At 50.5% G+C, this 27,802-nt stretch overlaps 1 protein-coding gene across 1 annotated transcript in view; it reads right to left on the bottom strand.

Annotated features, from left to right (window-relative positions):
• Positions 1–573: 573 nt before the first annotated feature.
• FAM78B (family with sequence similarity 78 member B) overlaps positions 574–27,802 on the bottom strand; it is a 79,801-nt gene continuing 52,572 nt past the window's right edge. The window contains exon 2 of the mRNA XM_049635248.1: positions 574–2,058. Coding sequence (XP_049491205.1) covers positions 1,536–2,058 — 523 coding nt within the window. The 3' untranslated portion in view covers positions 574–1,535. The remainder of the gene's footprint in view (positions 2,059–27,802) is intronic.

Below are 27,802 nucleotides of genomic sequence, written 5' to 3'. Positions count from 1 at the left end.
GGAGCCAACCATAGGACTGTAATAATTACTCTGACCCTCAACTCTTTCACCTCTGAAATTAGGCTGCCGGTATCCATCCATAAAATCCACAATGACACTGTGGCAGTTTTATAATTATTTTGCTTGGGGGATTTGGGTGATGGAAGCTAGAAGAGCTGGAAAAATTCTTACTGTAAAGACTAGAAACTCTTTAAAATGTTTGAGATTGGCCTAGCTAAAGGAAATATGGTCTCTCATCCTTGATGGTTGGATCTCAGCCATAGAGTCTTGCTTAATGTGAGCAGCTCATATTTTCATTAAAGAGCTCTGAAGTTAAGCATTATGAAGCACTTTCTCACAAATGCTCATGCAGTTAAAGTTGAGCTTCTGTGAAATTGAGCTAAAATAAACATATATAGATAAAAAGCGTATGTACTGGGCTTCAAGTACATAGGTAGGCACTGCTGGCAAATGTGTTAGTTATGCTGACTCCATCCTGATGTGTATGTTTGAATGCGTGCATGTGTATACATATGTGCATTCTGTATGTTCACATCATTCAGAAACTAAAAAAAAAAAAAACAACAAAAGGAATGAAAATAGTATTCGTATTTGTTAAAATGTTCTTGAAATTCTACATGGATTCCATGGTTTAGAAACAATTATCTTTTTGTAAATTTAGGGCTGGAAACGGGGAACAGAATAGGCAGCTGTAAACAAAATTGCAATTAAGGTTTCACTAAAAACATGGCAAAGGCCCCAAATACCATAGCTACTGTAGAATACAGGAACTATCTATCCAAATATTGTGATTAAGGAATACTCTGAACGATCAGATTTTGGAAAGAAGTGGGTAGATGGAACCATTGAGAGTCTCCATCTGTCTGTTCACATCAGGACCTTGGACAGTTCCAAGGAGGCTCTCCAGAAGGGAGCCCATATCACTCTATCTCCCTTTTTTTTTTAAGTGTGCCTTTCATTCCACTGAGTATGTTGAAGAGCTGATGGTCTACCAATAAATTCACAGGTATTAATTTGTAATAACAACTTATTTCTTTCTCTCCCCATTCTCTTCACCACCTGACTTTCATTCCACCCCCATCCCCAGCACCCTCCAGTCAGACAGTGGGACTGTCTGTCTTACAAACACCTGGTGTGGATGTTTTCACTCCCACTTCTAATTGGTTGGGAAGCAGCATTTGCCACAGGCACTGTTTAATTTTGTTTCCATCCCCTGCATCTCGCAGGAAAGCAATGGTCTATAGTTCAGATAAAAGAATCATCCTGGTCAGCTCCAAAATATGGCTACTTGCATGGTAATCACAGCAAGTCTGTCAAATCAGCGATTTCTTTATTCCTAAAAGGAAGGGAATTTTCCTAAGGATTATGGTTCTACCACCCAAGAAGCAGCCCTACTCTTCACAAGTGGCTGCAAAGGCTGGCAAACCGAGAGGTCTGCTTTGGCTCAGAAACTCAGTTTGGCTCCTGCCACCCCTGGCAGCCTCACTGCGTGTCTCAGCGTCATGTGCTCCACACACAGTCAGGCCAGTCTGCTTCTACTTAGGAGGGATCACAACCAGAGGTGGCCCTCGTTTGGGTCTCCACATGAGGACCTGGGCATCGTTGGCATTGGGTTTCACTAGTGCATTAGGGGGGATGGGCTCCATCCGGCTCAGGATCCGGGGCTGCTCCTGCTGAGTCCTGCCCACTAGCCGGGCCCGTTGCCCCAAGAGCTGAAGAGGGTCCACCTCAATGTCCACCCTCATCCTCCACTTGATGGTCTGCAGAATGATCTTCTCCTTCGTGGTGGTGTTCATGGCCACCAGCCAGGTAGTGAAACTTTGGTCCCTCTTGATCCTTGTGAGCAGTGGCACATTGCTGTCACTCACTGGCACTGCCCACGTCACACTTGGGTAGAAGTTGTCATTCATGCTGACGGAGAACCTGGAGATCTTGTTGGTGGGACCAACCAGGGTCACAGTTTCTGTGGTGTTCCCGTACCAAGGGTAGCTCACCCCATCTGAGTCACTGATGGCTTTTACTCTCCCTTCCCTCAAGTCAGGTAGTTCCCAGCTTGACCTGGCAAAGCAGAAGAGATGCACAAGAAAAGAAGAGGCTGTATGAATTTTTCAAAAGATGGAGACGTGCCCAACACTTACTAACACAGTCAACTTGGTCAAAATGGGAAGCTCAGAGGGGAATTCAGGTCAGAAAGTTCTATGCTGTGCTGCTTTGGGATGAGATAGGGACATATCGAAATAACACAAAGATAAAAAAAAAAATACCAAAAAGTTAAATAAAATCATAGCTGGTTTAACTGGCAACGGGAAGCTCAAAGAGGCATTTGTGAGCCCCACAAAGAGGTATCAACTATTTGGGATGGTGGAATTGTAATCAGCTATTTAGAGTCATTCCATTGCAAGAACAACTTTCTTGGGAAGTATGAGTGTGTGCAAAGTTTGTTTGTTGGGAAGAAGTGGTTACGGTTTGATGTACTTGAAAGGAAGCATCAGGTGGAAAGGAGGGCAAAAGGAGGCAGAGTTAAGGGTTACACAAATTTCCCAGAAAATCACAGTCGTAGAATTTCTACTCAACAAAGAGGGTTGCTTAAATTCCAATCATTGGCCAATCCAGCACTTGGAAAACAGACATAGCAACTGATACACAAGGAGATAATGGTCACCTTCTGGAAACCACCTCAAAGCAAACATTGTGCTGTAGGCTGGCATACATAGTCTCTAAAGTGCTATTGTCCCATTGACTTCAGGTCCAGACTGGAAGTCTAATTGCTAACTTTATTTTTTTAAAGATTATTTTAATGTTCATTTATGTTTGAGAGAGAGAGAGAAAGAGAGAGCGAGCCAGGGAGAGAGAGTGCAAGGATGGGAGGCGCAGAGAGAAAGGGAGGCAGAGAATCCCAAGCAGCCTTCACGTTGCCATGCAGAGCCCAATGTGGGGCCCAGACCCACGGGTCATGAGATCATGACATGAGCTGAAACCAAGAGTCAGATGCTCAACTGATTGGGCCACCCAGGCACCCCATTAATTGCTTAGTTTAGTGAACCTGCCATTCTGGGCACTTTGCTACTTTTCTTGGGTACCCCTGACTTTAGCCCATGTCTCTTCCCCCAGCTCATCATCATCATCATCACCACCACCATCACTGTCACAGCTGACACTTATTGAATGCTGCTCTATTTCAACCACTGTGCTAAGTACTTTAACTATGTTATCTCAGTTAATGCTCAAAATATCCCACAAGATAAATGAACTTTTATTTCCATTTTACACACGAGAGGATAGAGGTTTAAAGATGTTAAGGCCCATAATATGGGGTCTACAGATTGTAAGAGGTGGAGTTAGGAGTTATTTGACTCCAGGGTTTCTGCTTTTGACCACTATACCATATCACTTCCCCAAGTACCCTTACATGGTTCTGGAGAAAGTCAGAGTGGAGGGGACTCTGGCTGTCCATCTGCTTGCAGCTCCCAGAGCAGCCACCAGGAGCTGGATTGAATCCAAACAGAAGCAGAAATTAAGTCGGCAGAGCCTGAGTGTGCATTCTCCATATATCCACTGCTGGGACTAGGAATGATTCTTAGTAATATGAGAAGATTTTTTTTTTTTTTTTGTGAAAGGCAGAGGGAGAGAGAATTTTTAAAAAAAATTTTTAATGTTTATTTACTTTTGAGAGAGAGAGACAGAATGCAAGTGGGGGAGGGGCAGAGAAAGAGGGGGATACAGAACCTGAAGCAGACTCCAGGCTCTGAGCTGTCAGCACAAAGCCAGACGTGGGGCTCGAACTCACAAACTGCAAGATTAAGACCTGAGCCGAAGTTGGATGCTTAACCAACTTAACCAACCAACCACCCAGGCACCCCTAGAAACAGAATCTTAAGCAGACTCAATGCTCAGTGAGGAGTCTGACATAGGGCTTGATCCCACAACCCTGGGATCATGACCTGAGCCAAAACCAAGAGTTAGATGCTCAAACCACTGAGCCACCCAGGAGCCCCAGAGGAATGTAATAATTAAAGAAATAAAAGAGATGCTCCACTCATCAGCTAAGTTCTTCCTCTTATGAAGTGACAGAAGATCCTACAGGGCTTTATACAAATGGCTTAAGAGAGAGCTCCACTGTCAAGTTGATGCTGAAATGTCTCAGCATCTTTTACTGTCACGCAGGGACATTGAGACACTAACTACTGCCTCTGGCTGGCCTCCACAGCACTTCCAGTGTGGCTTCCTGGAGAGGAAGTGAGCGCACAGCTGCAAGAACCTTTTCTTTTGTCTGCATGCCCTTGGTAGCTGCCGGGAGTAACTGCAGTGTATCATGATTGGCAGAAATGAAGAAGAAGAAATGACCTCAAATAGAAAGTCAGAGAGATACCGTTTTGCTGCACATGCTGGTTGTAGCTGAGCCAAGGAGTAGCTCACTGAAAATGCTGTGGCCATTTCTTACTGTACAAAAGGGAGTAACTGTTATTTGAGCAGGACATATTCATATATGGGTCAGAGGTCAGGTGAAGCCCAATCTGCTTATTGGGTTTATGAAATGGCCAGACTGGAGTCAGCTTCTTGCCTCCAGCCAAAGTGTGGAGACAGTTATTAAGTCACCAGGCATTTACTTCCTGTGTTGCCTCAACTCTGATCTCCGTTTAGGTTACAGTGACGAGACCTGTTTGGGGTTCTTTTGTGGGACTAGAGGACAAGTATTCTCAGCAGTGTAAAACTGTACTTAGACACTGTGCCAACTGTGGCATATTGGCTAGGGAATTTGGTTTTTGATTCTGTTATAACACTGTCCTTTTAAAGACTGGCTATCTTGCTGGTTGATTAAGATACTTTGTCTATAGTGTCTTCACAGTTCCTATTTTTGCCGCCATCTTCCTGCCCAGAGCTACGTGAACAGACTTAAGCCCAGGGTCTAGAGGTCAGTCAAGTGAGAAATTTACAAAGCTTAGTTTGGTCCCAGATGTTCCGCAAACAGAGATAATATAATAAGGCTCTACTCTTGTGTCTGTCTTGGGAGAGAAGGAAGACACCCTTTTCTTGGAAGATCCTGTGGAATAGAGAAACAAGCTTCTTATTCATCACATGGAAACAAAGGGACATGGCTGAGTTTAGCCAATGGGTGCAGTGACCTTGGGAGGCTACGTACCCCATCCATCCACATTGCTGTGACTTTGGCCACTGCTCTATTGGAAATCCTTTGGGTCTGAGGCATGTTCTCTCCCACAGCCCCAGGGAGGGTTTGATTTTGGAAGTAGCCAAAATTCACTATGACTTCAATCTAGTGAATAGGGACTAGGTTTCTTTTCCAAAAATATCATAGTTTTATTTCTTTTATGAAAGATAGGTACTAATGCACATTCTAAGGTAGTGGCTTTTTTTTTTTTCCCTCCAAAAAGAGTTATGCCTATACAATGCATGATTGGTTTATATAGCTGATAAACCAGTTTGATAATGGTTTTCAAAGAAGTCCCTGATGAATTTCAGGAGTGATAGTACCGTGGAGTCACTCTCTCTTTTAGAGAACTACTTTAAATGAATGCTTGAGGCGCTTCAAATTCTACATGGTCAAAGTGAACTCACCACCTCTAGCATACACTTGGCCCCTTCTCCCATCTCTGCTGCAGCGGGTGACCCACTACTCACCCAGCCTTCGAGGCCAGAAATAAGGGCCATCTTCCTATGCTCTTTCCTAGACTGTCTCAGCTACCGCATCACCGCATCCTGTGAATTTTCCTCCATACGTGATGTTTGAATTTATCTCCTTTTCTCCAGTTCTCACTGCCGTCATTTAATTCACACCCTTAGCATCTCCCACCTGGTCTACTGGTAAGGGGCCACAGCTGGGCCTCTCTGCATTCAACCCCAATCCCTTTCAAATTCATCTTTTAGCTGCATTGGTGTTCCCACATGCAGACATGATTCTGTCCTTTCTACACCCTTCAAAGTTTCCTCTGAATGGGCATCAATGGCATCATCTACATGGTAAGATTCACGTTTCTTAATATATGGTTCTCCATGGTCTGGCCTCCCCACCCCAACATGCCATGCTGTTCTTCCCCTCTTCCTTTTGCTCATGCCATGCCCACTGCCTGAAGCTCTCTCTCCCCTGCTAAAGTCTCACTGGACCTAAGTACTCTTTTTTGAGAATCATTACATGCGTCACCTCCTCCAGGAAGCCTTCTCTTCCAAGCTCTCCTGGATATATCCAGCTCTTTACAGGTCCCAGGTTATATTATAATTGTTTGTTTATGTGTCTGCTTTCTCCATTAGATTATGCTTTCCTTGAGGCTTGGGACTGTGACTTATTTTTGGATCATTAGTGTTTAGCACATTGTTGGCAGATAGTAGATCTTAATACATTTTTGTCAAAGGAATATTTTATTTAAATCATTTTCATGCTTGTCTTATATACAGCTTGTATATAACAAAGTGTTTTATCACAGTTTTATACTTTATATTTTCCCTCACCTTTAAAAAAACTATTATCTACCATTCATGTATTCCATTATTACAATTGCACCATATTTAACACCATGTTTATCCTTAAGGGGGAGGCAGACAAGCCACACACAAATAAAATGAATGAACTGGTGACTACAAATGTATTTAGTGACTGTTCATGCCATAATATACCTACATACAAAAATTAATGACACAGACTTGGAGTGATACAGGAAGTCAGAAACATGGACATCTGTGCAGGCTATAGGGGGAGGGTTTGGGGAGGAAATGGAATTTGAGCTGTGAGGAACAAAGAAGGGCACACCTTGGCGGGAGTTTCCATCATGGACAAATGTGTGGCATTAAGCATGAACATGGAGTGCCCAGGAACCAGAGGGACCACCTGGGAAGAGTGGAGACAAGGCTGGTTGGGCAAGGCAGTGTCAGTCTGGGAAGAAGTGCCTTTAATAATGGCCTTGAGCACTGGGCTTCATCCCAGGGGTGGTGGGACTTTTCAGCGAGAGATGATGAGCCAGGAAGAAATGTGATGTATGAAGAAGAATTAGAGAACCAAAGGGAGGGAACCAGGATGCTCTGGAGCTTTTGCAACATTCTAGGTGATCTTTAGTGAAGCTTTCATCTAGGCTGGTGGCTGAGAATGGAGAGGAAGGGCCACAAAGAAGAGATACTGCAAAGGTAGATCTACTGTGGCTTGGCAACTGATTGCCTCTCAGAGACAAAAGAGGAAATAAAGTAAAACATTCACTCAAACAATTAATCAGAAGAGCCAAGCACAGTTGACTGGTGTGTGTGTGTGTGTGTGTGTGTGTGTGTAAAATCATTCTCAGAAGTAACAAGGTGTGGCCTCACTGTGGCTGACATGCCACACCCATCTCCAGACCCACCCACAGTGGAATTTCAGGGTGCAAAGCTCTGACTCTTCCATTAGGCAGGGAAGACGAAGTCGTGTTTGTCTTTGTGTCTTTGCCCAGGACGTGGTGGTTAGAACATGGAGCACACACACACCTCTCGTTTCTCCTTGTGTCTCGCTAGCTCTTCCTCACCATCTTTTGCTGGTTCTGCTTCATGTCTCAACCTTCTACCTTCGGAGGGCCCCAGGTCTCAGTCTTTGGCCCTCCTCTCTTTTCCATCTTGGTGAATCCAGTCTCATGGCTGTAAGTACCATCTACATGCTGACAACTTCCAAATTTCTATCTCCAGCCTGGATTGCTCTCCTGGGCTCCATATACCCCCTGGCCCACCTGCCAACAACCCTGGAGTCACTCTTGACCACTCTTGCACCTTCCACTTACTAACTATTGGCAAATCCTGTTGATGTCATCAATATCTATCTAGAATTCAACTCCTGCCCATCCATCACCTCCATCGCCACTACCCTGATCCAAGCTACAGCTGGCTCTCCTGGATTGCTGCACTAGCGTCCTAAACTAGTATGCTTGCTAATACTTCTGCTCTGCTGCTCTGGTCTATTTTCAACATGGCAGTCACAGCGGTCTTGTTAAACAAATGTGAAATTATGTCACTCCTCTGCCCAAAACAATTCCACGGCTCCTAAACTATTTAGGAAACGTCAATGTTCTTAAAAGGACCTAGGTGGCCCTGCATGATCGGGGTCTCCATTTCCTCTTGTATATCATTAACTTTTCTCTCCTTCTTGCCCATTCTGGCCTCTGTGCTGCTCACTGAGCATGCCAGGCAAACTCCCACCTCATGGCCTTTGCACTCTTCATTTTATCTGAAGCATTCTTCCTTCAGGATCTGTAAGGTTTGCTCCCTTGCCTCCATCATTCCTGGCTCAAGCATCGTGTTCTCAGTGCCACCTTTCCTGTCAACCATATTTAAAATTGCAACTTCCCGACCCAGTGTTCTTCATCCTATATCTCTGATTTATTTTTCTCCACTGTCTAATATAATATATAACTTATTTCGCTTATGGTCTCCCAACTCCCCACATGTAAGCCCAAAGTATGTCTTATGTTGTGTTCACTGCCATATCTCCAGTACCTAGAACAATGCCTGGCACGTGGAAGGAGTTCAAAATTGGGGCCCCTGGGTGGCTCAGTCGGTTAAGCATCCAACTTCAGCTCAGGTCACGATCTCACAGTTTGTGGGTTCGAGCCCCATGTTGGGCTCTGTGCAACAGCTCAGAGCCTGGAGCCTGCCTCAGATTCTGTGTCTCACTCTCTCTGCCCCTCTCCTTCTCACACTCTGCCTCTCAAAAACAAATAAACATCAAAAAAAAATTTTTTTAAAAGGAGTTCAAAATTATTTGTTGAATAGATAGGTATTGAAACAGTCTGAAGTGAAAGGTAGGAGGAGACTGAGTTTCAATTGGGACGCGATGCTTTTGTGGGGTTGCAAAGTTGGGTCTAGAGCTTAGGAGAAAGTGAGGGCTAGAGGTGTAAATCTGGCAACTATCTGCATGGAGAGGGTCAGCTGACCTGACGGTGATATTGGGATCACTGGAGCTGAAGGAGATGCCTTAGGAGGCTCGTTCAGATGGCCAGAAGACAAAGAGGAAACTAAGAAGCAGAAGGACCAGCAAAAGGGGACAATGAACTTCCAAAGTCAAGAGAATTTCAGGAAGTCACCGGTGTTTAAAGCCACATGAACTGGAGAGAGTGGGGTTAAGAAAAAGACCATTAGATTTATTATCAAGACAGCGGTGAAGATATGCTGGTGGAGGCCTTTCGGTAAGGAGTTATGGGGGGAATGAACAAGCACAAGGGGAAAAAAAGAGAATTCAGGTAATTCCTTCAAAAAGTTGGGCACCAAAGTTGGAGAGTTGTCCGAGCAGAGGAACCGAAAGCAGGATTTCTGGAGCCAGGTTGCCTCAGCTTGTAAACTGAGTGCTACCACCTACTGGCTGTGTCAGTTAGATAAGTCACTTGCCCTCTTTATGCCAGTTTCCATCTCCAAGCTAGGCATAGTAATAGGACTCCCTTGATGTACTTGGTGTGAGCCTTAAATGAGATAATGAATGTGAGGCGTGTGGTCAGGCATGGGCGCGAGTGAGGTTTAAGTTCAGATATGAGTAAGGAAGCGAGACGCGGGAAGAGAGAGGGTTGGGAAAGAAGGAAACTCACAGCGGTCGACCCTTTCAGCTGCAAACACTTGACAGTAAGCATGTAAGGCAGGGATTATTGTACCCTGGTCACACACAAGGAACAGAAGCTCAGAGTGAACTGTGCAAACTCCTCCTCCTGGGGAGGGCAGTGCCAGGCTTTGAAGTCAGGTCTTTCTGGCCCCAAACCCTGCTTTCTCTCCTTCACCATGCTTGTGGGAAAGCTCCTTAATCTTAACCTTCAATGAGTCCCCAATCTCATTTTTTTCTCTTTGAGGTCTTCTTGGTGGTGAGTGGAGAAAGCACTGATTTGGGTGTCAGTGCCAAAGTAACAGCTGGCTGGCCTCAGACAAGACACTCCTGTCGGCCTCAGGCTCCTCATGTGTAAAATGGGAAGGCAAATTAGAGAAGGAAAGTGACTCCAGGCAAGTTACATCTCGGAGCTGTTACAAGGATCACACAGAGCAATGGCAGGTGAGCAGATGCTTTGGAAACTATAACACACAAGACCCACATTAGTTATTATCTCAATTCCCCTCCTTCTCTTACAACCCTCTCCTCACGGGATAAACACAGTGTTTTCATTTTGGACAATCGGTCATTGACCCAAAGCGCACAGCTAATGGACTCGCCAATGGAGCTAATAATGAAAGCATCGATTATTGCAACCTTCATGCTTTCTGCAGCCCAGTTTTAGAAGAAAAAGGCAAATCTTCTTTAAACAAGCTCGTGCGAAGCATTTCATTCAAATAAGTGGCCCCTGGGTTGAGGTCCTGTTTCTACCCGGACCCAGCCAGTTCTCCCAGGGCCCACGAGGAGCAGAGCAACCTCCCCGAAGGAGCCCCTCTTTGCTCCCCCCACCCCCCCGAAGCCCCATGGTCTCCAAGGAGATCGGGAGCCAGCAGCAGCATTCTTGAGGGCAGGGAGTGGGCAGGTATTTGGGGGTACTGCTGACACTGATGTCCCCTGATTGATGGGTGGTTTCAAGGGTGTTTCAAGCTCCCAGGGAGGCTTTGAGATCCAGGATGATACTGTCCCTCAGCCCAGGTGACAGGAGCTCCTGCCTGGCCCTCCACTTTAAGAGACCCACTCTGCTATCTTCTGGCTATGCCATTTCACATTGTGGGGCTAAGCGGACGTGTCCATCTGGAGCCGGTGCCCCTTCTTCTAGACCATGCTCTGGGTATCTGGGATCTCAGTATTCCCAGCCCATATGGCCCCACACTTGCCTCCAGGGTTGATGCAAGGCCTTTTTCCTGGTCTGTCTTCTTAAGGGTAGTCTACTCCACCTGTGTGAGCCAAAGCATGGTTGTTTGTAAGGGGCATGTATGGAGTTTGGACAGGTGCGTTAGGTGGTTAGGTGTCTACATGCATATCCATGATGGTCCGTATCTCTCTATATGGTACAGAGCCAGGGTGGGAAGAAGAGTGGGGCCAGCTAGGGGCCGGCTCGTATCTTCTTATGCCTCTATACCCTAGCACAGAACTTGGAGGAGTCTGAGAATTCTAAATCTGAACCTCGCTTTCTAGGTTGTTAGAAAGGTATTATCTGTCAAGGTAAAAAGACAGAACCGATGTGATTTAGCACTGCCAGTCTGACTTACACCCTCAGCTTTCCGTTAGTTGACTTAGAATTAAAACTACTATTTAGAAATATGGTATGTAGGCCTTCGTTTGTGCTCTTACCTTGGACCCCACAAATATCGGGGACAGGTGGAGGCGGGAGCTCTGGAGCCCTGTGGCTTTGGAACTCTGGACAGCTCTAATTCAAAATTTTCTCTTGATTTGTGCGCTTTTACTCACATCTGTTCAGTCTTAACATTTACAAAGTACTCCCAGAAATAGCTTTGTACCCACTTCTTATATCAGTCTCATGAAGTGGGTATCATTCTACTTTCCATTACACAATAGGGAACTTGCTCAGGGGTCACACAGCTAGCGATGGGCAGAACTGAGTTGCGATTCCGGGATCTGATTCAAAATCACATGCTTTCCTCACAATGACGCCCTGGTACCAAATTAGTGGTCCAAAGGTTCTGAAAAATAATGATAATAGTCATGGGTGATATTAGCTGACAGACGCTGCTGTCACCAATAGTGAAACATTTTTTACACAACTGCTAAACAGACACCCTCCGCCCTCCCCAGGTGCCTCCTCCCTAGCCATCCAGGTTCCTTCCCAGGGCCCCGGATCTCTCCGAAATTCACCAACCAAACACAGGGTTGGACTGGGGACCTCCGAGACCCTACTCACGCTCCACGGCTGCATTTCAGCCCTGACCTTATCACAGGCACTGCTCTGAGTCTGTGATCTCTCCACCTGGTTGAGCCTGCTCTTACAGGAGACCGGCTGCTGTTAACTTTACTGCCCTTTGATGGTGGGAAGGGGCTTCTGCCTTCTCTCTTTACCTTCATGGCTCGAACCTATGGCGTCACCTCTTGGGAAGGTGGAAAGTTAAAGAGAATGCCGTGTTTTCTGAGGATTCAGACTTTTCCCCGTTTAGTGCTGGGAAAAGCAGTGCACCCACATCCCGGAGAGCCTCCTGCTCAGTGTCACTTCTGACTTGGCAAAGGCAGCGCCCAGCACCTCTGGCTTCCCCGGAGCCCTTCCACACGAGGAGCTTGAAGACACAGCCCATGGCGAGTGAGTTAAGGGAGAGGAGAGGATGGAGAGAAGCCCCTTTCCAGGAGCAGGTGGGGGCAGGGCTCAGGGCTGCGAAGAAGGCTGCGATGAGAGGTGGGGGAGGCGGGGGTTCAGAGCCAATGCCCTACGTCACCTGGTGGGTCCAGACGCCCACTGCCTCTAGGCAGCCTCTCAGCCCGTTGAGACACCAGTCCCAGCCCCGGCCCTGGCATGGGTCCCGATTCTCAGATGGTTTGCACCATGATTACAGAGTAAGTTTTAAAATTAGGTCTTTCCTCATTCTGCACTGTTTATGTCAGACTCTGAGAAGCCGCCCACCTCCTCTTCCGCCCCTTCCTTTCGGACCACATCCTTTTTTCTTGGCACACAGTGAGGCATTTTTTTCCCACAGCAGAGAAGACCATTTCCAGTGTTTTTAAAGAGCCATCCGTGTTGGGAGAGGCTCCATGTTTAAGCGAAAGGCTTCGGTTGCCGCCGCATTCATGCTCTGTTTTGATTGGGTTTCTGTAGCATTGGAGACGCCTTCTCGTTACGTATCTACCCTTCACCACTTGGAGGTCAGTTTCTCCAGCAGACCCCCTGTTCCAGCTGGGTTCCCAGAGGCCTCTGCTGGCTTGTTCATATTTGACAAGCCGGAAGTCTCGGGTCAGTGGCCAGTTTTCTGGGTCACGTCTGAGGATGGCTCGCCTCGACTCCAATTCTGGGCTTCTTGGAGCAAAGCGGCCTTCCCCACAGACAGGTGCAGGCCAGGGCCGCCTTAAACACCGAATGTCCTCACTCACACCCGTGGGCCAGGCACGCAGGGCCAGACTGTGTCCCTAGGGAGCATCGCGCCCTCTGAGCTAGGCACGGCGGGGGTCCGTGCCCAGCCTCCAGGGGCTCACAGCCTACTTGCACTCAGAGGCTCCCCACACCCTCCTGTCCTCCAAATGAGGGTCCTCCCTCCATCTCCCAGAGGCTGCTCCAAGGACACAGCCCGGAGGGGGTGCTGTGGTGCTAAGACCGTCTGCAATGCCCAGAGTTGCCCACGGATCAGTGTCAGTCCTCACCCCACACTGCCTGCCCCGGTCAACGGCAGCCACCCCTTGGCCTGCGTCGCTTGGCTCGAGTGACACTGTGTTTCCACTTCTCTTCCTCTTTCCCCTCAAAATGCTTCCCATTCACGATGTGCAACCCTGTGAAGTAACTCCTCACTTTCTATTACAGAACAAATACAGACGAATGATTTTTTAAGTGAGAACGTAGGCAAACAAAAATAAAGGGAAATGCCCATAGTCCCATGATCATCGATTACTACTCTTTTTCTTTCCTTCTTCTTTTAGAGAGAGTGCGAGAGGGTGCATGTGTTCCTGAGCTGCGGAGAGGCAGAGACAGAGAATCCTAAATAGGCTAATGCCCAGCACAGAGTGTGACATGGGGCTCAATCCCATGACCCTGAGATCATGACCTGAGCTGAAATCAAGAGTCAGACGCCTAGCCAGCTGAGCCCCCCAGTGTGGCCCCATCATAGATAACGACTTTTACCATTTTAGGGTGTCCATTCAATAACGCCCTTCTTAATTTTAACCAAGAATCTATCTGTAGTAGCGAAATCCCAGAATGAGAGGGAAACAACACGTATCCACTCTCCTCCTCCTCTTGTCCATCGTTTGTCTGGCCCCTAGGGACGAAAGCAGAGGATTCAGTTGGCTTCCATGGCTAGGGTGTGCAGCCCATGCCCCACCCCCCCGCCCCCGACGCCACCACCTGGTCCCTCTGAACTCTTCCAGGGCCGTGGAGCAGAGCTCCTGGATGGTGCTGTCACTTGGAGACGCTCACTGTGCTGGCTGGCGGGGTTTTCAGGGCCTCAAAGGGAGGAAGTCTGATTTCTGAAGACAGAAATGCAGTGGGTGTTCTCCCCAGAAACGAGCTGCTCCTCCCAGAACACGGGACCCCACACAGCTGGCTTTCTTTGGGCTCCACAGACCCTGGGCACTCGGATGGCCGCCCCGGATCTAAGCCGGACTTGGGTCCCCATTCAGTTCTCCTCTCTAGGGTCCCCGCGTCCTCCTGATTGAGTCTCCCGCACCACCTGCAGCTCCTGACGGGGGTTTCTGATCTGCAGGTTACCACACTGCCAACCTATGCATTCGGGGTGCGAGGAGCCATGGCCTCTTCACCCCGCCTGGTCCCAGCCCCAAGCCAGGCCTTCCCGGGGGCTCCTACAATCTAGAACCCTGCGGCTGCTGTGACAGCGAAAGGCTTCTGACCCTGTGAGCACCCAACCACCCCCCCTCCTTTGCTTTTGTCCCTCCTGTTGTGTCACGGACCGGGAGGAAGTGTGGCTCGCTTGTTTCTTTTTGTGTTATTCAAGTGAGATTCCTAGTTTGGAGTCTCCCGGTGGATCCCTGGGGGAGGACGCGTTGGGGTCTTCCCACCCTGCCAGTCCCGGTGAACTGACAGCCTGGCATGCTGTGTGGTCTCGCTGACTTTTACACAGAACATCTGCAGCCTTTGATGTTGTTTCTAAAGACGCAACCAGTTTTCTGGGGGCTGGATCCAATGATGACGCGTGCATCTGATGGAGACGATGAACGCTGAGGACGGCTGGCAGGGGGCCCCAGGCAGCCCCGAGGAGGAGACAGCCTCTCTGCCACCCCACCCTGACATCTGGACCTAATGCTGATGGAGGCCGGGGCCAGAATTCAGAGCTCTTCCTATCTGTTGGCCTAGACAGTGGTTATGATTCTTTCCTATCTGGTTTGGGAATTATCAAGGGGGACAATTTCTCGAGGTCAAGGAGATACTAGTAATGACATGATTGCTAAATCTTCTGCACTACGAATAGGAAGTAACTAGATATTTACCAAATGAATGAATGAACCACGGCAGGGCTTCTGGGCACAAGCGTCTGAGCAGGAATACGGGGGCACCACCAAGTCCAGAGCTGTCTGAGCCTCACTGATCCCAGCCTGGGGAAGAGAGATCGCCCCTTCCCACTCCTGTCCTCCCCCCCCTCCCACCCCCCGCCATCAGCTAGCCAAACAGAATGGCCCACAGGGCTCAGGCTGCTTTGGGGGACCAGACCTGGGGAGTTAAGTAGAAAGACCAACAGATCAGGGAAGAGTCTGAGAGACCTTGGTCTGGGTCACCAAGCCAAGAGCGAGACTCAGGAGTGGGCTCGGGGTGGGGGGGGGAGGGGGGAGTATCAGTGCAGGGTCTAGGGTGAAGGCTGCTTGGCCCGAGTGGTCTTATGGGGCCTACAGTCTGGAAACCAGAAAGTGAAGTCAAAGGTCTGTTTATTGGATCAAGAATAAGACCAGAGGAGCCAGACTGAGCAAAACAGCTGTGGTGATGAGGTGGAAGTCACGGCAGACAGAGGGGACTCCGGAAAGTCAGATGTTATTAATACCACTATTAATGGCTGATATTTCCTGGGGACTCACTGTGTGTCCAGCATTCTACTAAACATTTGACACAGCACCTCAAAGGAGGCACGAGTTACTCCCCTTGACTTTTTTTTTTCTCCAACTAGGGAACTGAGTCTCAGGTTAAAGCATTTGGCAAAGTCACAAAGCAAGTAGGTGGACGACCTGGTCTGAACCTGACTCCCCAGCACCTGGGGCCACTTGTGGCTCAGAACCCAAGGCTGTTGGCAGGCAGTACTGAGCTGAGTGCCCAGCCTGATTCCCTCTCCCCCACCCTCCCAAAGCACTGGTTCTCCGTCCAGCTGCTGGGAGCGGTCACCTCTCAACAGCACTGGGCAGGATGCAGGCGGGAAGGTGGGGAACGGGGACGTGCCCGTGCCCCTTCTCCCAGCTGCCAAAGACATCGGCTTCTTGTTCAAGGACATCCGAGCTCCTGCCAAATAATACCCAAGCGGGGGGCGGGGGGGGGGCGGGTAGGTGGAAGGGTTAGGCTCATGAAGCTAAACGGAGGAGGGATGCAGACACAGGTCCACGGAAGGGACGAGGCTGAGGACCGAAATGGTGTGGGCGAGTGGCACAGACTCTTAAAATCAGAGTTTATTGTTTTCATTAACTTCCGCTGTGTGTTCTTCACGTGCCACATTTCACTGCACGCTGAGCTGGGCAGCAGATGTGGGGAGTTACCGGCACCAGCTAAGCGGTGGGTGGGGGGGCAGGCAACATGAGGCTGCCGACACCTCAGCCTGGTGACACGGCCATGAAAATGGTTTATTAGGCAGGTGCCCTGCTTCACACACAGAAGGGACGCCTGTCTGCAGGGAAGTGGATGTGGACACGTTTGTGAGCACAGAGGAGTTCGCACCGCACGGGTATTGCCAAGCGAGAGGGACAGAGAGGTCCTAAAACGTCCAGGGACATCTAAGTGCTCCCCCCGCGCGGCCACGTGCGCTCGGTCCAGGTGGACTGACCCCCTCGGCTATCACCAGGGACATCCTCCGCACACCTGCCCTCCTCTAATCTGCAACAACACTACCAGATGGCCGGCGGCACGGCCCCGCTTTGCAGAGGAGGAAACTGAGACAGAGAGATGAAGTCACACCGGGATCAGGCAGCTGGACAACCATGAAGCCAGGATTCACATCTGAGCGGTCGCCTCTGTGGCCCAAATTTCAGCACTCAGCTCTCCAGAGATGGAGGGTTCTCAAGCTCCTTCCATGCTCCAGGCACCATGCTCGGTGCTGTGATTCAGCTCATTCGGTCTTCATAACCTCCTTGTGAAGGAGGCGTTGCTAACTAACTCTGCCGGCCCCAGGCAGCCTCTCGGACGGAGAAGTTAAGGAACTTGTCTGTATTCCCCCAGCTGGGAAGTGGCTGAGATGGGATTTAGACCCAGGAGAGACCCCACACTCTTCCCCTTAAACTGGGTGCCTGCCTCCCACGTGACCATGTTGTGTTTTCAATTTTAAAAAGTTACATTATGGATCTGTGCCTCCCGATCTGCTCTCCCTGCTCATGGATGAAATCCTTTAACACCTTCTTTTTGAAGTCCTTCCACCTCCAAGGCCATATGGGGGGAGGGGACACGAAGATGGCCTTGGCTTGGCTCCTGGCAGGTGGAAGGGCTACACAAATAGCTTCAATGCAAAGAGGGAGGTGAGGAGTGCGCTCAGGCCGGAGAAAGTTTCTGGGGTGTTGGAGGTGCCAGAGGGCACCTGTTTCTTGGTATCGTATTCTTTTTGATGCTATTGTGAAAGGCACTGTTCTCCTAATTCCCTTTTCAGAACACTCGATGCTCGTGCTTAGAAACAAAGTTGATTCATGAAGAGTGCGTGTTGGCCGTTGTGTCCTGTGCTCTGGGGAAGGTGGCACCGGAGGGAGTCTCCCCCATGGTGGGGTCCAGGCTGCGGGCGCTTTGAGCCGATGCCGCTTAAGCTGTTGGTCACCTCCATCAAACACCCGGGGGACTGGCTTTTGCCCCTGGATGGATCATCTCCTCTCTGAAGATTCCGGCATCAGCCTGAGAGCCAGCAGGGGAGCTGACTCACAACAGAAACCTCTGGAACCTCACACTCTTTAGATGTGAAGTTGAAATCGGGAGCTTTAGGACTCTTCCTGTCTTTGGGAGCCCATCAAAGCTGTGTGAACCAGAAGGAGCACCGACATCCATCCACATGCTGTGTTCCCCTTGGTCCTAACTCTCTTGCCAAGGGAATCTCCCTCCTCTGCAGACCCTGCTGGCGGGGCAGAAAAAGCACTCCACTTGACGTCAGAAGATCCAGGCCTGCATCCTGGCCTGTCACTCAGCTGCACAACCCTCGTGAGCTACACCCTGGCTGTCCTCGGCCTGGGTGGCCTGAGCTGTAAAATGATGCCCCCTTACGGAGCCACGGTGCAGGTGTCATGGCAAGTGTGTGGAATGCTAGGTTTTTTTTTATGCCCATTACAATTTCCGGGCTTCATTGAGTGACATCCAGCTCTGGCCAAGCCGTTTCCACCCCACAGTCCTCCGGGAAGTGCTTCGTGACCATTTCAGCTCACCTGACTGCTGGTGACTTAGCCACCCAAATGTAGAGGCAGACGAGGCAAATGCTGGCTTGGCGGCTTCCCCGGTTTACAACTCTTCCCATGACAAGGAGAATGAATCCCAAACCCCTCACTTTCCCCACTCACCCTGCCTAATCTTGTCTCTGACTCTCCCCCCAGCGCTACATCCCCACCAGCTTCCCTTATAGTCCTGAAACATGCCGACTCTTCCCTGCCCCAGGACCTTGGCACATGCTGCCTGGAAAGCACTTTTCTCCATTATTTACGTAGGTAACTCTGAATAACCCTCAGCTCTAAGTGCAAGTAGTACCTCCTCTGGGACCTTCCCTGATCTGCACTCATCTTCCCTCCCCCAATGCTGAATTAAACTAGGTTTCTGCCATAGAACTCTGTTCTTTTTCTGATTTCATACAACACATCACCATTTGCAATTACACATGTATGAGCGTTTTTATGGTTTAACGTCCGTGTCTTCAGGCGGGTTCTAACATGCAGACTCTGGTTACCACGACAGACTGAGTACCTGCCACACTGTGGCACACAGTGGTGTTTCAGGGACATGTGAGGGGTGAAGGTCTGCAGAAGAGGCAGAAGGATGGAAGGTGTTGGAGACGGAGTGGCGATGTCGACTGCCTGAGAGGGAAGGAGGAGGAGCGGGGGTGGGGGGTGGGCAGGAAGAGGGCCAAGGGCTCTAGGAGATGAAAGAAACCCGGTGGGAACCCCCTGAGAGGGACTAATTGAATTTAAGGTTTTGGAGAGGAGTGTGAGGGATGGTCTGTTCTGAGGCTCCTAGGAGGGGTGGATGCTGCCTCCTGATGGGGTGCAGTTGGAGTGTCCCGAGTGCCCAGCCGGCTAGGAAATGGACCAGGAAGTAGGAGAGGCCTCCACGGAGGGGCCCCTGTTGCCCGTGTCCCTGCAGTGGGGGTGGCCCTGCCCTCCAGGTGTCCAAGGGATACACAGGTGCCCCTGGACTCTGCAGGAGGGGGCTCTCTGGGAGGCAGGGGGGCTCCGTTAACATCACTTTGGGGGGGGGGGGTCGAACAGCAGCTTTTCCCCGTGGGCCGGAGCCCCGTGGTCAACCGTGCTGCAGGGATTCAGGAAGACTTGGTTCACACTGTTCCTGAGCCACACGGGGCACTTGGCCCCCCCTGGCAGCCCGTGTAAATCCCAACGGCAGAGGCAGGGATGGAAAGCCAGACAGGAAGCTGGTAATGGCCACTTGCAGAAGTAGCTCTTTTAAAACATAAAGGTTCATACCAAGGTCAGTTATACAAGGCTCCCCCTGGCCCTCCCAGGCCCCACTGTCCCCGACACCCACTTTCTGACCCCATGCACTCATGAGGGTTGAAAGATGTCAACATGAAGACCGGGGGGCAGCAAGTCCTATCCCTCATGCACCACTTCTTGGGGCTCCTGAGCATACAGCCTTGGAGAGAATGCTCTGTTTTCCAAGCCAGGACCATCCAGCCATGTGCCCATTCAGCGATGCTGGAAATGGCCCAGCCCCTGGACGGGCACGGCGATGCCCAGCCACTGAAACCAACCCCTTATTCAACAGGAACGCTGGGCTGAAAAGTAAGTCACACAGGAAGTATGTGCCATGGGCCAAAGGAGGAGGCTATGTCGATGATGACAATGGGGTAAGAGCTTTCCACCATCACAGCTTTGTCCTTCCTTCAAAGGCTACATCCCAGGCCCACTGAAGGGAATGTCTCCACAATCAGAATCAATAATAAAGGAAAGCCACCTCAGAGTTATGGCTCATTTTAAATTGGTTCCATGATTTCTCGAGCACTTGCCATGTGCCTGGTACTGTCCTTAGTGCAGGGGACACCAAGACTGAAGACACGCCCCCCCCCTCCCACCAAGGAATGACAGCCTTAGAGGCAGATCACTTCAATATGGTGTGGGATATTTGGGGACAAAGCCATGTCACCCTAGGGGATGTAGGAGAAGCATGGACGCCAGCTGGGGATAGGAGCAGGTGGTGACAATGGTGACGGCCAATGCGGATTGAGGGCTTGCTCTGTGCGGGCATCGTTCCCCGAACTTCGCACGCGTCCACTTATCAATGGTGACAACCGCCCAACGAGGTTGGAAGTAGCACTGTCCCACGGGACTGGGGTTTGGGGGATGAATGAACCAGCCCGGGGTAATGAGGGATTTGAACACACCCCGCGTGGAATCCCGGGTGAAGAATGGGTGGCAGAGGAGGAAGCGGCATGAGTGATGGGCTCAAGGCGGGGCCCGGGCAGAGAGGATACCCGAGGCACTGCTGAATGACTTAGGACGACTTGAACATCAAGTGGGGCCAAAAACGAGGGGAGATAGGAACCCTCTTGCGCTGTTGGTGGGAATGCAAACTGGTGCAGCCGCTCTGGAGAACAGTGTGCAGGTTCCTCAAGAACTTAGAAATACGACTACCCCACCATCTCACAACTGCACTACTAGGTATTTACCCAAGGGATACAAAAACACAGATTCAAAGGGGTATATGCCCTCCGATGCTTACAGAGGCATTAGCAACAATGGCTAAACTATGGAGGGACCCCGAATGTCCATCGACTGATGAATGGATAAATATATATATATATATATATATATGGACTATTACTCAGCCATCAAAGAGAATGAAATCTTGCCATGTGCAACGATGTGGATGGAGCTAAAGTATATTATGCTAAGCAAAATAAGTCAGTCAGAGAAAGACAAAGACCATGATTTCACTTATATGGGGAATTTAAGAAACAGATGGGCATATGGGAAGAGGGGAAAAAAGAGAGAGGGGGAAACAAACCAGAGGAAACTTAATGATAGAGAACAAACTGAGGGTTGACAGAGGGAGGTGGGTGGGGGATGGGCTAGATAGGTGATGGGTATGAAGGACGGCACTTGTTGGGACGAGCCCTGGGTGTTGTAAGTGATGAATCACCGAATTCTACTGAAACCAATATTGTGTATGTTAACTAGAATTTAAATAAGAAATTGATAAATAAAATAAAATACAATAAAATCCCTGAATGAATTTTTTTAAAAAATGAGGGAAGATGAGGGGCGGAGGGGCTTTGACCACGCCCCCCACGGCAGGTTGGTGCAAGCAGGTGGGTTCTCAAGCATAATTCTTCATGGGTCCTGCCCTGCCACTCACCACTGCCATGGAGACACCCCACAAATGTTTGGTGACTGACTGAATGGGAACATAACCATAGCCAAATCCCGGCTTTATCTCCTCCTGTCAATGACCTGATCCAACCCTTGCAATAATCCAGTGAAGTTGATAGTATGTCCCCCATTTCAAAAAAAATGTTTACTCATGTATTTTTGAGAGAGAGAGAGAAGCAGAGAAAGAGGGAGAGAGAGAATCCCAAGCAGGCTCTGCACTGACAGTGCGCAGCCCGACGTGGGCTGGAACTCATGAACCACGAGATCACGACCTGAGCTGACATCGAGAGTCGGAAGCTTAACCGACTGAGCCACCCAGGCGCCCCTGTCCTCCATTTTAAAGCCAAGGAAACCGAAGCTCAGGAAGGTTAAATGATTTTTCTTAAGGTCCGACAGTTAGTAGGTGACGGAGACCGGTCTCGAACTCGCATCTGCATTCTGTGCCTTGTCTACCACACTCGCCCTGCTCTCGCTGAGGCGGGACAGCTGGAAAACCCAGAGACGGGGGTTAACATGGCCGAGCTATTATCTTTTCCGAAACACAAAAAGGGGGGGAGCCTTATGGACCAAGATTCTACTTTTCTGAAGAATTTTCCAGAACCTGGCTCTCAGGGAGAATATCTGTCCAAACCGCCTGTAACACACTGAGCAAACATGAGCCAGAAATAATGAGGTAATAAGCTGCCATCAATGCTAATTATCTGTGCTAATGGAGGCAGCACTGGTGCGGAGAATAAAGAGCGGTGGAAAAGTGTCCTCTGATGGCGGGGCATGGCCCTGCTCCCCGCCCCGCAGGGGATCCCGGGCTGGCTGCCCTGTGTGCAGCCTGTGCTCCCAAACCTGCCTGCTGTTCTCAACCCTCTCCAGCAGGGACCCCCTGCAGGTGGTTGGTGCTCCCCACCTCCCCTCCCCCTTTTCCTGCGCCCCAGTTGTCCCGCTCTGCCTCTCTTGCCTCTCCTTCCATCCTGGATTCCCTTCTGGTTCTCTGCCTATTCGCTGCCTGTTAGTCTTCCAGCATCCAGCTTCCTTAAGCCTGTCATCCAGGACATAGACCTTGATTTTCCTTTACTCCATGTTCCTCAGCTGCCGGCCAGCCTGGCCCCCCCAGAAATCTAGTCTTCAAATCCTTTGACGCCCCAATGAGCTCCCCAAAGGGACTTCCATGTATGCGGCCCAGCTTTTGTTGTAGATCCAAGCATCCCAAACATACTTAAATTTGGTGCAGCCTGTCAGATTATTTTTGCATGAAAGGTGAGAGTAAAGAGGTCCTAAGAAATGTCATTCTAATTCACGTTTTTTTTTAAGTTTATTTTTGAGACAGAGAGAGAGAGACAGAAAGAGCAAGCAAGCACAAGCAGGGGAGGGGCAGAGAGAGAGAGAAGGAGACAGAGAAACTGAAGCAGGCTCCAGGCTCTGAGCTGTCGGCACAGAGCCTGACGTGGGGCTTGAACCCATGAACCACGAGATCATGACCTGAGCTGAAGTCGGACGCCCAACCGATTGAGCCACTCAGGCGCCCCCACAAGTTTTTTAAAGTTTATTTATTTATTTTGAGAGAGAGAGAGAGGACGAGCAGGGCAGGGGTAGAGAGAGAGGAGAGAAACTCCCAAGCAGGCTGTGCTGTGTAAGCACAGAGCCGGATATGGGACTTGATCTCATGAACCGAGAGATCATGACCTGAGCTGAGATCAAGAGTCAGACACGTAACCTACTGAGCCACCCGGGTGCCCCCTAATCCACACTTTTGCTGAATAAGGGAATAAGCAACTTTAATCCTCCAACAATGCCCATTTTACAGGTGAGCCCATTGGGTCTCAGGATCTCCCAACCTGTCACTAAGCAGCCACTCTAGGATTAAAGCTGGACCTCTCTGAGCCCCAAACCTGTGTGCCATTAAGTCCACTTGTAAACTTCAGTCGTGGTTCAGGATAAGCAAAGAAACAAATATACAGAGGCAGCCATTCATTAAAGAAATCTTGCAGGGAAGTGTTCTGGAGAAAAATCTTGATGTGACAGATAAACAAGCACCCATTCATTTTCCCTATTTTACAAGTTTCTTTAAAAATAGATACCCAGTGTCTTAAAGCGGGGCACGTCAGAAAAGCCCCAGGAGAGGTACTGGGTGGAAAGGGGTAAGGAGACACGGCCAAGTGGTCCATCAAGTCTAGCTTTGCATGGCGGTTGTGAACAGCAGGAGAAACACGCAGAGGGTCATAAATTCTAATTTTTTATGCGGCTACTCCTCATACCTGCCCTTCCCATGACTTCTACCAAGAGAAAAGGGGTCTGATGGGACGTCTGTCTCCTTGGGTTCCCTTTTCTCCTGGGCCAAACGCAGAAGGAAAAAAGAACCAAAGTGTCACTCTCCTGCCGTGCTAGCCCCTGTAGGACCCCCACGTTAAAGCAAAGGGCTTGCTTTCTTTTATGTAACATATCTTTTCGGACCTTCCCACGTGGGATCGTGCGATCGGCAGGCAAGAGGGTCATAAGGAAAGTGCTCTTTATTATTATTATTTTTTTAAAGAAAGCAACAAAATTAGCAGACACAGATGAGGCAATGGAGGTAAAGCAGGCATTGGGTTTTAGGGAAGATTTGACGCCTCCTGATTGGCTGGGATGATACAAGGACAGGGCTGCTGGGAAGGGAAACTGCTTAGTCCTGGGAATAATGATGATGCCCTGGGGAGAGGAGGGGACATGGGAACAGGGAAGAGGTCCTCGGGGAGTGTGAATGAGTGTGTTCGTGTGTGTGTGTGTGTGTGTGTCTTGAGGCCACATTTTATAGAGCCAGAGGTTGGAGAGGAAGCAGGAGGTTGGGATCAGGGCTGACCTCACACAGGAAGCTCCGAATGCAGCCCCAGAGAGGCAGCTTTCTGGAGGGGACAGAGCCTAGGAAAGCACCCGCAGTCGCAGCCAAGAGAAAAATGCTGGCAAGTGAAAAGGAGGAACAGGGTGGTGGGAATCAAGGTCGAGTGGCCCTGGAGGGAGCGAGAAGCTGTAGCCGGGAGGTGGGGGACAGAAGCAGAAGCCCCCCCCCCCCGCTAGGGAGGGGAGATGCGCCCTGTGCTCCCCGTAGGAACCCGTCCCCTGCCAGGCTGGGACCTGTGCATCTGGAGGGTCTGCGCGGCCGTGGGCATTTTGTAATCGGGGTGGACCCCACAGAGCCCTCGGCCACGCTGCGCTGGGGCTGAGAGAAGTCTGGCCCCATGCCGTCCTGTTCCATCGGGGCAGACTTTCCTCTAATCCAGTCTATGCTTCCCTTAGAAGGCTGACAGCCCAGGCGTGTCCTGTAGGTGTGGGGACAGCATGTGCCTTGATTTTTCTGCAGTGAACATGCCGGCCCTGTATGGATGCTGCCGTGAGTCAAAATGGCTGCATAGTCTAGAAGGAACCCTGAGAGTCGCAGAGGCCGGTCAGGGCCCGCAGAGAGAGAGGGACGGGAGGCCTTCAGTTGTCGTGACAGCAGGGACAATGGTAGTACTGTGGTTTATGCACAATTGCCTGCCAGGGGGTGGACAGCATTTGATACTGGACTCCCCGTAACCACTCTTCTGCGCCGTGGGTATTATTAGACCCTTTTACTGCGTAAAAACATGAGAGCCAAAACCGCCTGCCCAAGGTGACGAGTCAGAGGTGGCCAGACTGCCAGCCCGCTCTGACGCTCCAGACACCACTTCCCATCCTCACTCGGGTCGGCGTACTCCCTCCACCTGTCCCTTGGATCGCAGGGGCCCTGCAGGGGCAAGCTGGCAGGCGCACACGGCCAAAGACGGCGGCATTCCAGCCCCACCCCCAAAGGGCTTGCCCAGGCCCTGTGGGCAGGGTGGCTGCCCCGGGGCGGGGGGCACTGCCTTTCCTTTGAGCACGAACAACTCAAAGACAGGCCCTCCTACCCTCCTAGTCCCACAAGAGGTGGTGGCCAGGGTGGCTGGGGTGGCCAGGCCGGAAGGACTTGGGTAGAGACACGCCCAGGCATCCCGAGGCTTGGGCCCTTCTGGGGGTGTGGGTACTCTTCACGGCTTCCCAATTCTGCGGTGTTGGCTGTCCGAAGCCACCAAGGGAGGGGAGGGACGGCACCAGTGGGAAGGCCACCGCCACTGTTTTCCAAGGCAGCTATACAGCCTTTACCTCCACCGCCCTGCCTCTGGCCCAGAACTCCTGAGACCCCAGGGACCCCCAGGCCCCCTCAGTCATGCCTCTCCTCACTCCTGTTGACAAGAGGGCAGGAGGGATGAGCAGAGAACTGCCCAAGTGATAGATACGGTGAGTTATGCCCACAGCCTCCCAGCAGACGGTCTCTGGGGCTGGAGGAGGGGAGACATTAGGAACGATCTTGCGGGGGGTGGGTGATACTCTCCCAACAGAGAGGAGTGAGGCGCTAATTCCCGAGGACCAGTGACAGTTAGAATAAACGCAGAGAGGATCAGACCCTAAACGCAGCAAGCCGCACACAGAAACGAATTCCCCAGCTGGGAACAGGCGACACCTAAAAATACGGAGCTGTGGTTCCCACAGGAATGCTCAACGGCCCACGTTCAATTGAGAACGGCTCTGGATTATGGGTTAGAGTAAATAAAGAAGATCATCTAAGTAACATAACCATAGGTTTTTAGCTTAAAATGACATCTGGTACCAACATATTGTCTGTCTCTGAGAAGCTCAAATTGCCAGTCGTCCTGGGAGCCCCTGCTGCCCTCAGCAAGTTTTCATCCCAAGTCGCTCTGACTGGTGGGAAGAACGCAAGTTTGGATTTCCAGCCCCTCCCCCCCCCCACTGCTTTGGGCCTCTGAGTCTCTGTGATGACCCAAGAGCCACTGCTGGGAACAGGCGGCCATCGTCACACACGGGCTGATGGCTCTGGCAGGGGCAGTGAGCTCAGCCTGCTCCCCCCCTCCCCCCACCGTGGACAGGAAGCCCACCAGCCCCTACGCATGTCACTGTGCACCTGTCTCTTCTCCAAGAGAAAGAGCTTTTTATTTATTTTTTAAAGTTTATTTATTTATTTTGAGAGGTCGGGGAGGAGGAGAAAGAGAGAGACAGAGAATCCCAAGCAGGCTCTGCATTATCAGCACAGGGCCCGACAGGGGGCTCAAACTCACAAACCGTGAGATCATGGCCTGAGTAGAAACCAGGAGTCGGACGCTTAACCGGTTGAGCCCCCCAGACGCCCGTCCAAGAGCACGAGCTTTAAGCGCACCACGTCCGCAAGGTTGGTCAGTGGCTGCAGTTTCTCGGGAAGGAAGGCAGACTCACTCCGCAAGAGATCCAACTCCTGGTTCCACGATGTACTATCTCAAGTCACTTAGCCGCTTTATGCCTCAGTTTCCTCGGCTAAGATGGGGGCTAAGGACAAGAACATCTGACTGGCCTGCTTTCATGTTCTGCTGCTCCTCTCCTTGCCCGGGGGTCCTTCCTCCCCAAACACCACCGGGGCAGGTCTGCTCTCACCCCACCTTTGTCACAGGAAGTCAGCCTAGTTGCCCGGGAAACCAGGCTGGAGTCCTAGGATCAAGAGAAGGGAAGGAACCATCTTCAAAAGAAAACGGGCGGGGATTTATCACCGGCCCTGGCCCTGGGTGTCATGAAATCCTGACTTCACATCCTCCCGGCGCCGCTGGGCATCTTTGAAGAGTCGGGCGGCAAGAGACTGTAACTGCTCTCCTCCTTCTGCTGCTCTGGACATTGTTCATTATGTTTCCTTCCTGCGGCCGAGGCCAGTGCAAGTGAGCAATCACAGGCTTTTCCTCTCCTGTGCTGCTGTCCCAAGCCTGGCTAATTATTAACGTCCCTGCTCCTTTCTTGCTTGGCCAGTTCCTGACACAGCCAGCCTATGTCACACACACGTCGGTTAGGGGCAGGGTGGGCATTGGCCGCTTTGGACTCCATGAAATCAGGAGCTGAGTTACACAGAAAACCCAGGGAGTCCCCAGGTTGGGAGAGTAGAGTTGTGGCCCCCAACTCGGAGAGACACAGCTTCTGACACCTCAGGTAGCAGGGCTCCGGGACACCGTGAGGAAGCCAGAAGATACACTGGGATGACACGGTCCTAGGGCAAAGTGCAAGGTCCGCGGGCCTCTGCACATAATAGCAGGAATTAGTTGTAAGATAAGCATACTAGCCCTACACAGTCATGCTCTGGAAGGTTCTGTGCCCCATAAACACGAAGGATGGCAGAAAAATCCGCAAGGTCCCTGTGGAGCAAACAGGAAGGACCCAGGAGTGGAGAGAAACAAAGTGACCAGTATGAACTCTTTGATGACCAAGCCTGGAGGGTGGGAAGGCAAGTTATGGGGCCATTCTCTGACTTCTCCTTCTCCTGACTGGTCCGAACTCGACCCTTCTCTTTCATTGGTCCCCTGGATCAAGCAAGCACAGGATCCAGGTGGCTAGGATCTGTCCAAGGGGGGGGGGGGGCTGCTCAGTGCACCTGCTGCTCTATGCATCAAGGAGACCCCGCATTTATGGGGTTTGTTAGAGGTAGGACTCTCTCCAGGACTGATGGGCAGGGAGAGGAAGGATAGGGTT

Source organism: Panthera uncia, chromosome F1, assembly GCF_023721935.1.
Source record: "Panthera uncia isolate 11264 chromosome F1, Puncia_PCG_1.0, whole genome shotgun sequence".
In the NCBI taxonomy this organism is placed as follows: Eukaryota; Metazoa; Chordata; class Mammalia; order Carnivora; family Felidae; genus Panthera; species Panthera uncia.
The sequence above is the reverse complement of the archived record's forward strand: the minus strand, read 5'-3'. Positions and strand labels throughout refer to the sequence as shown.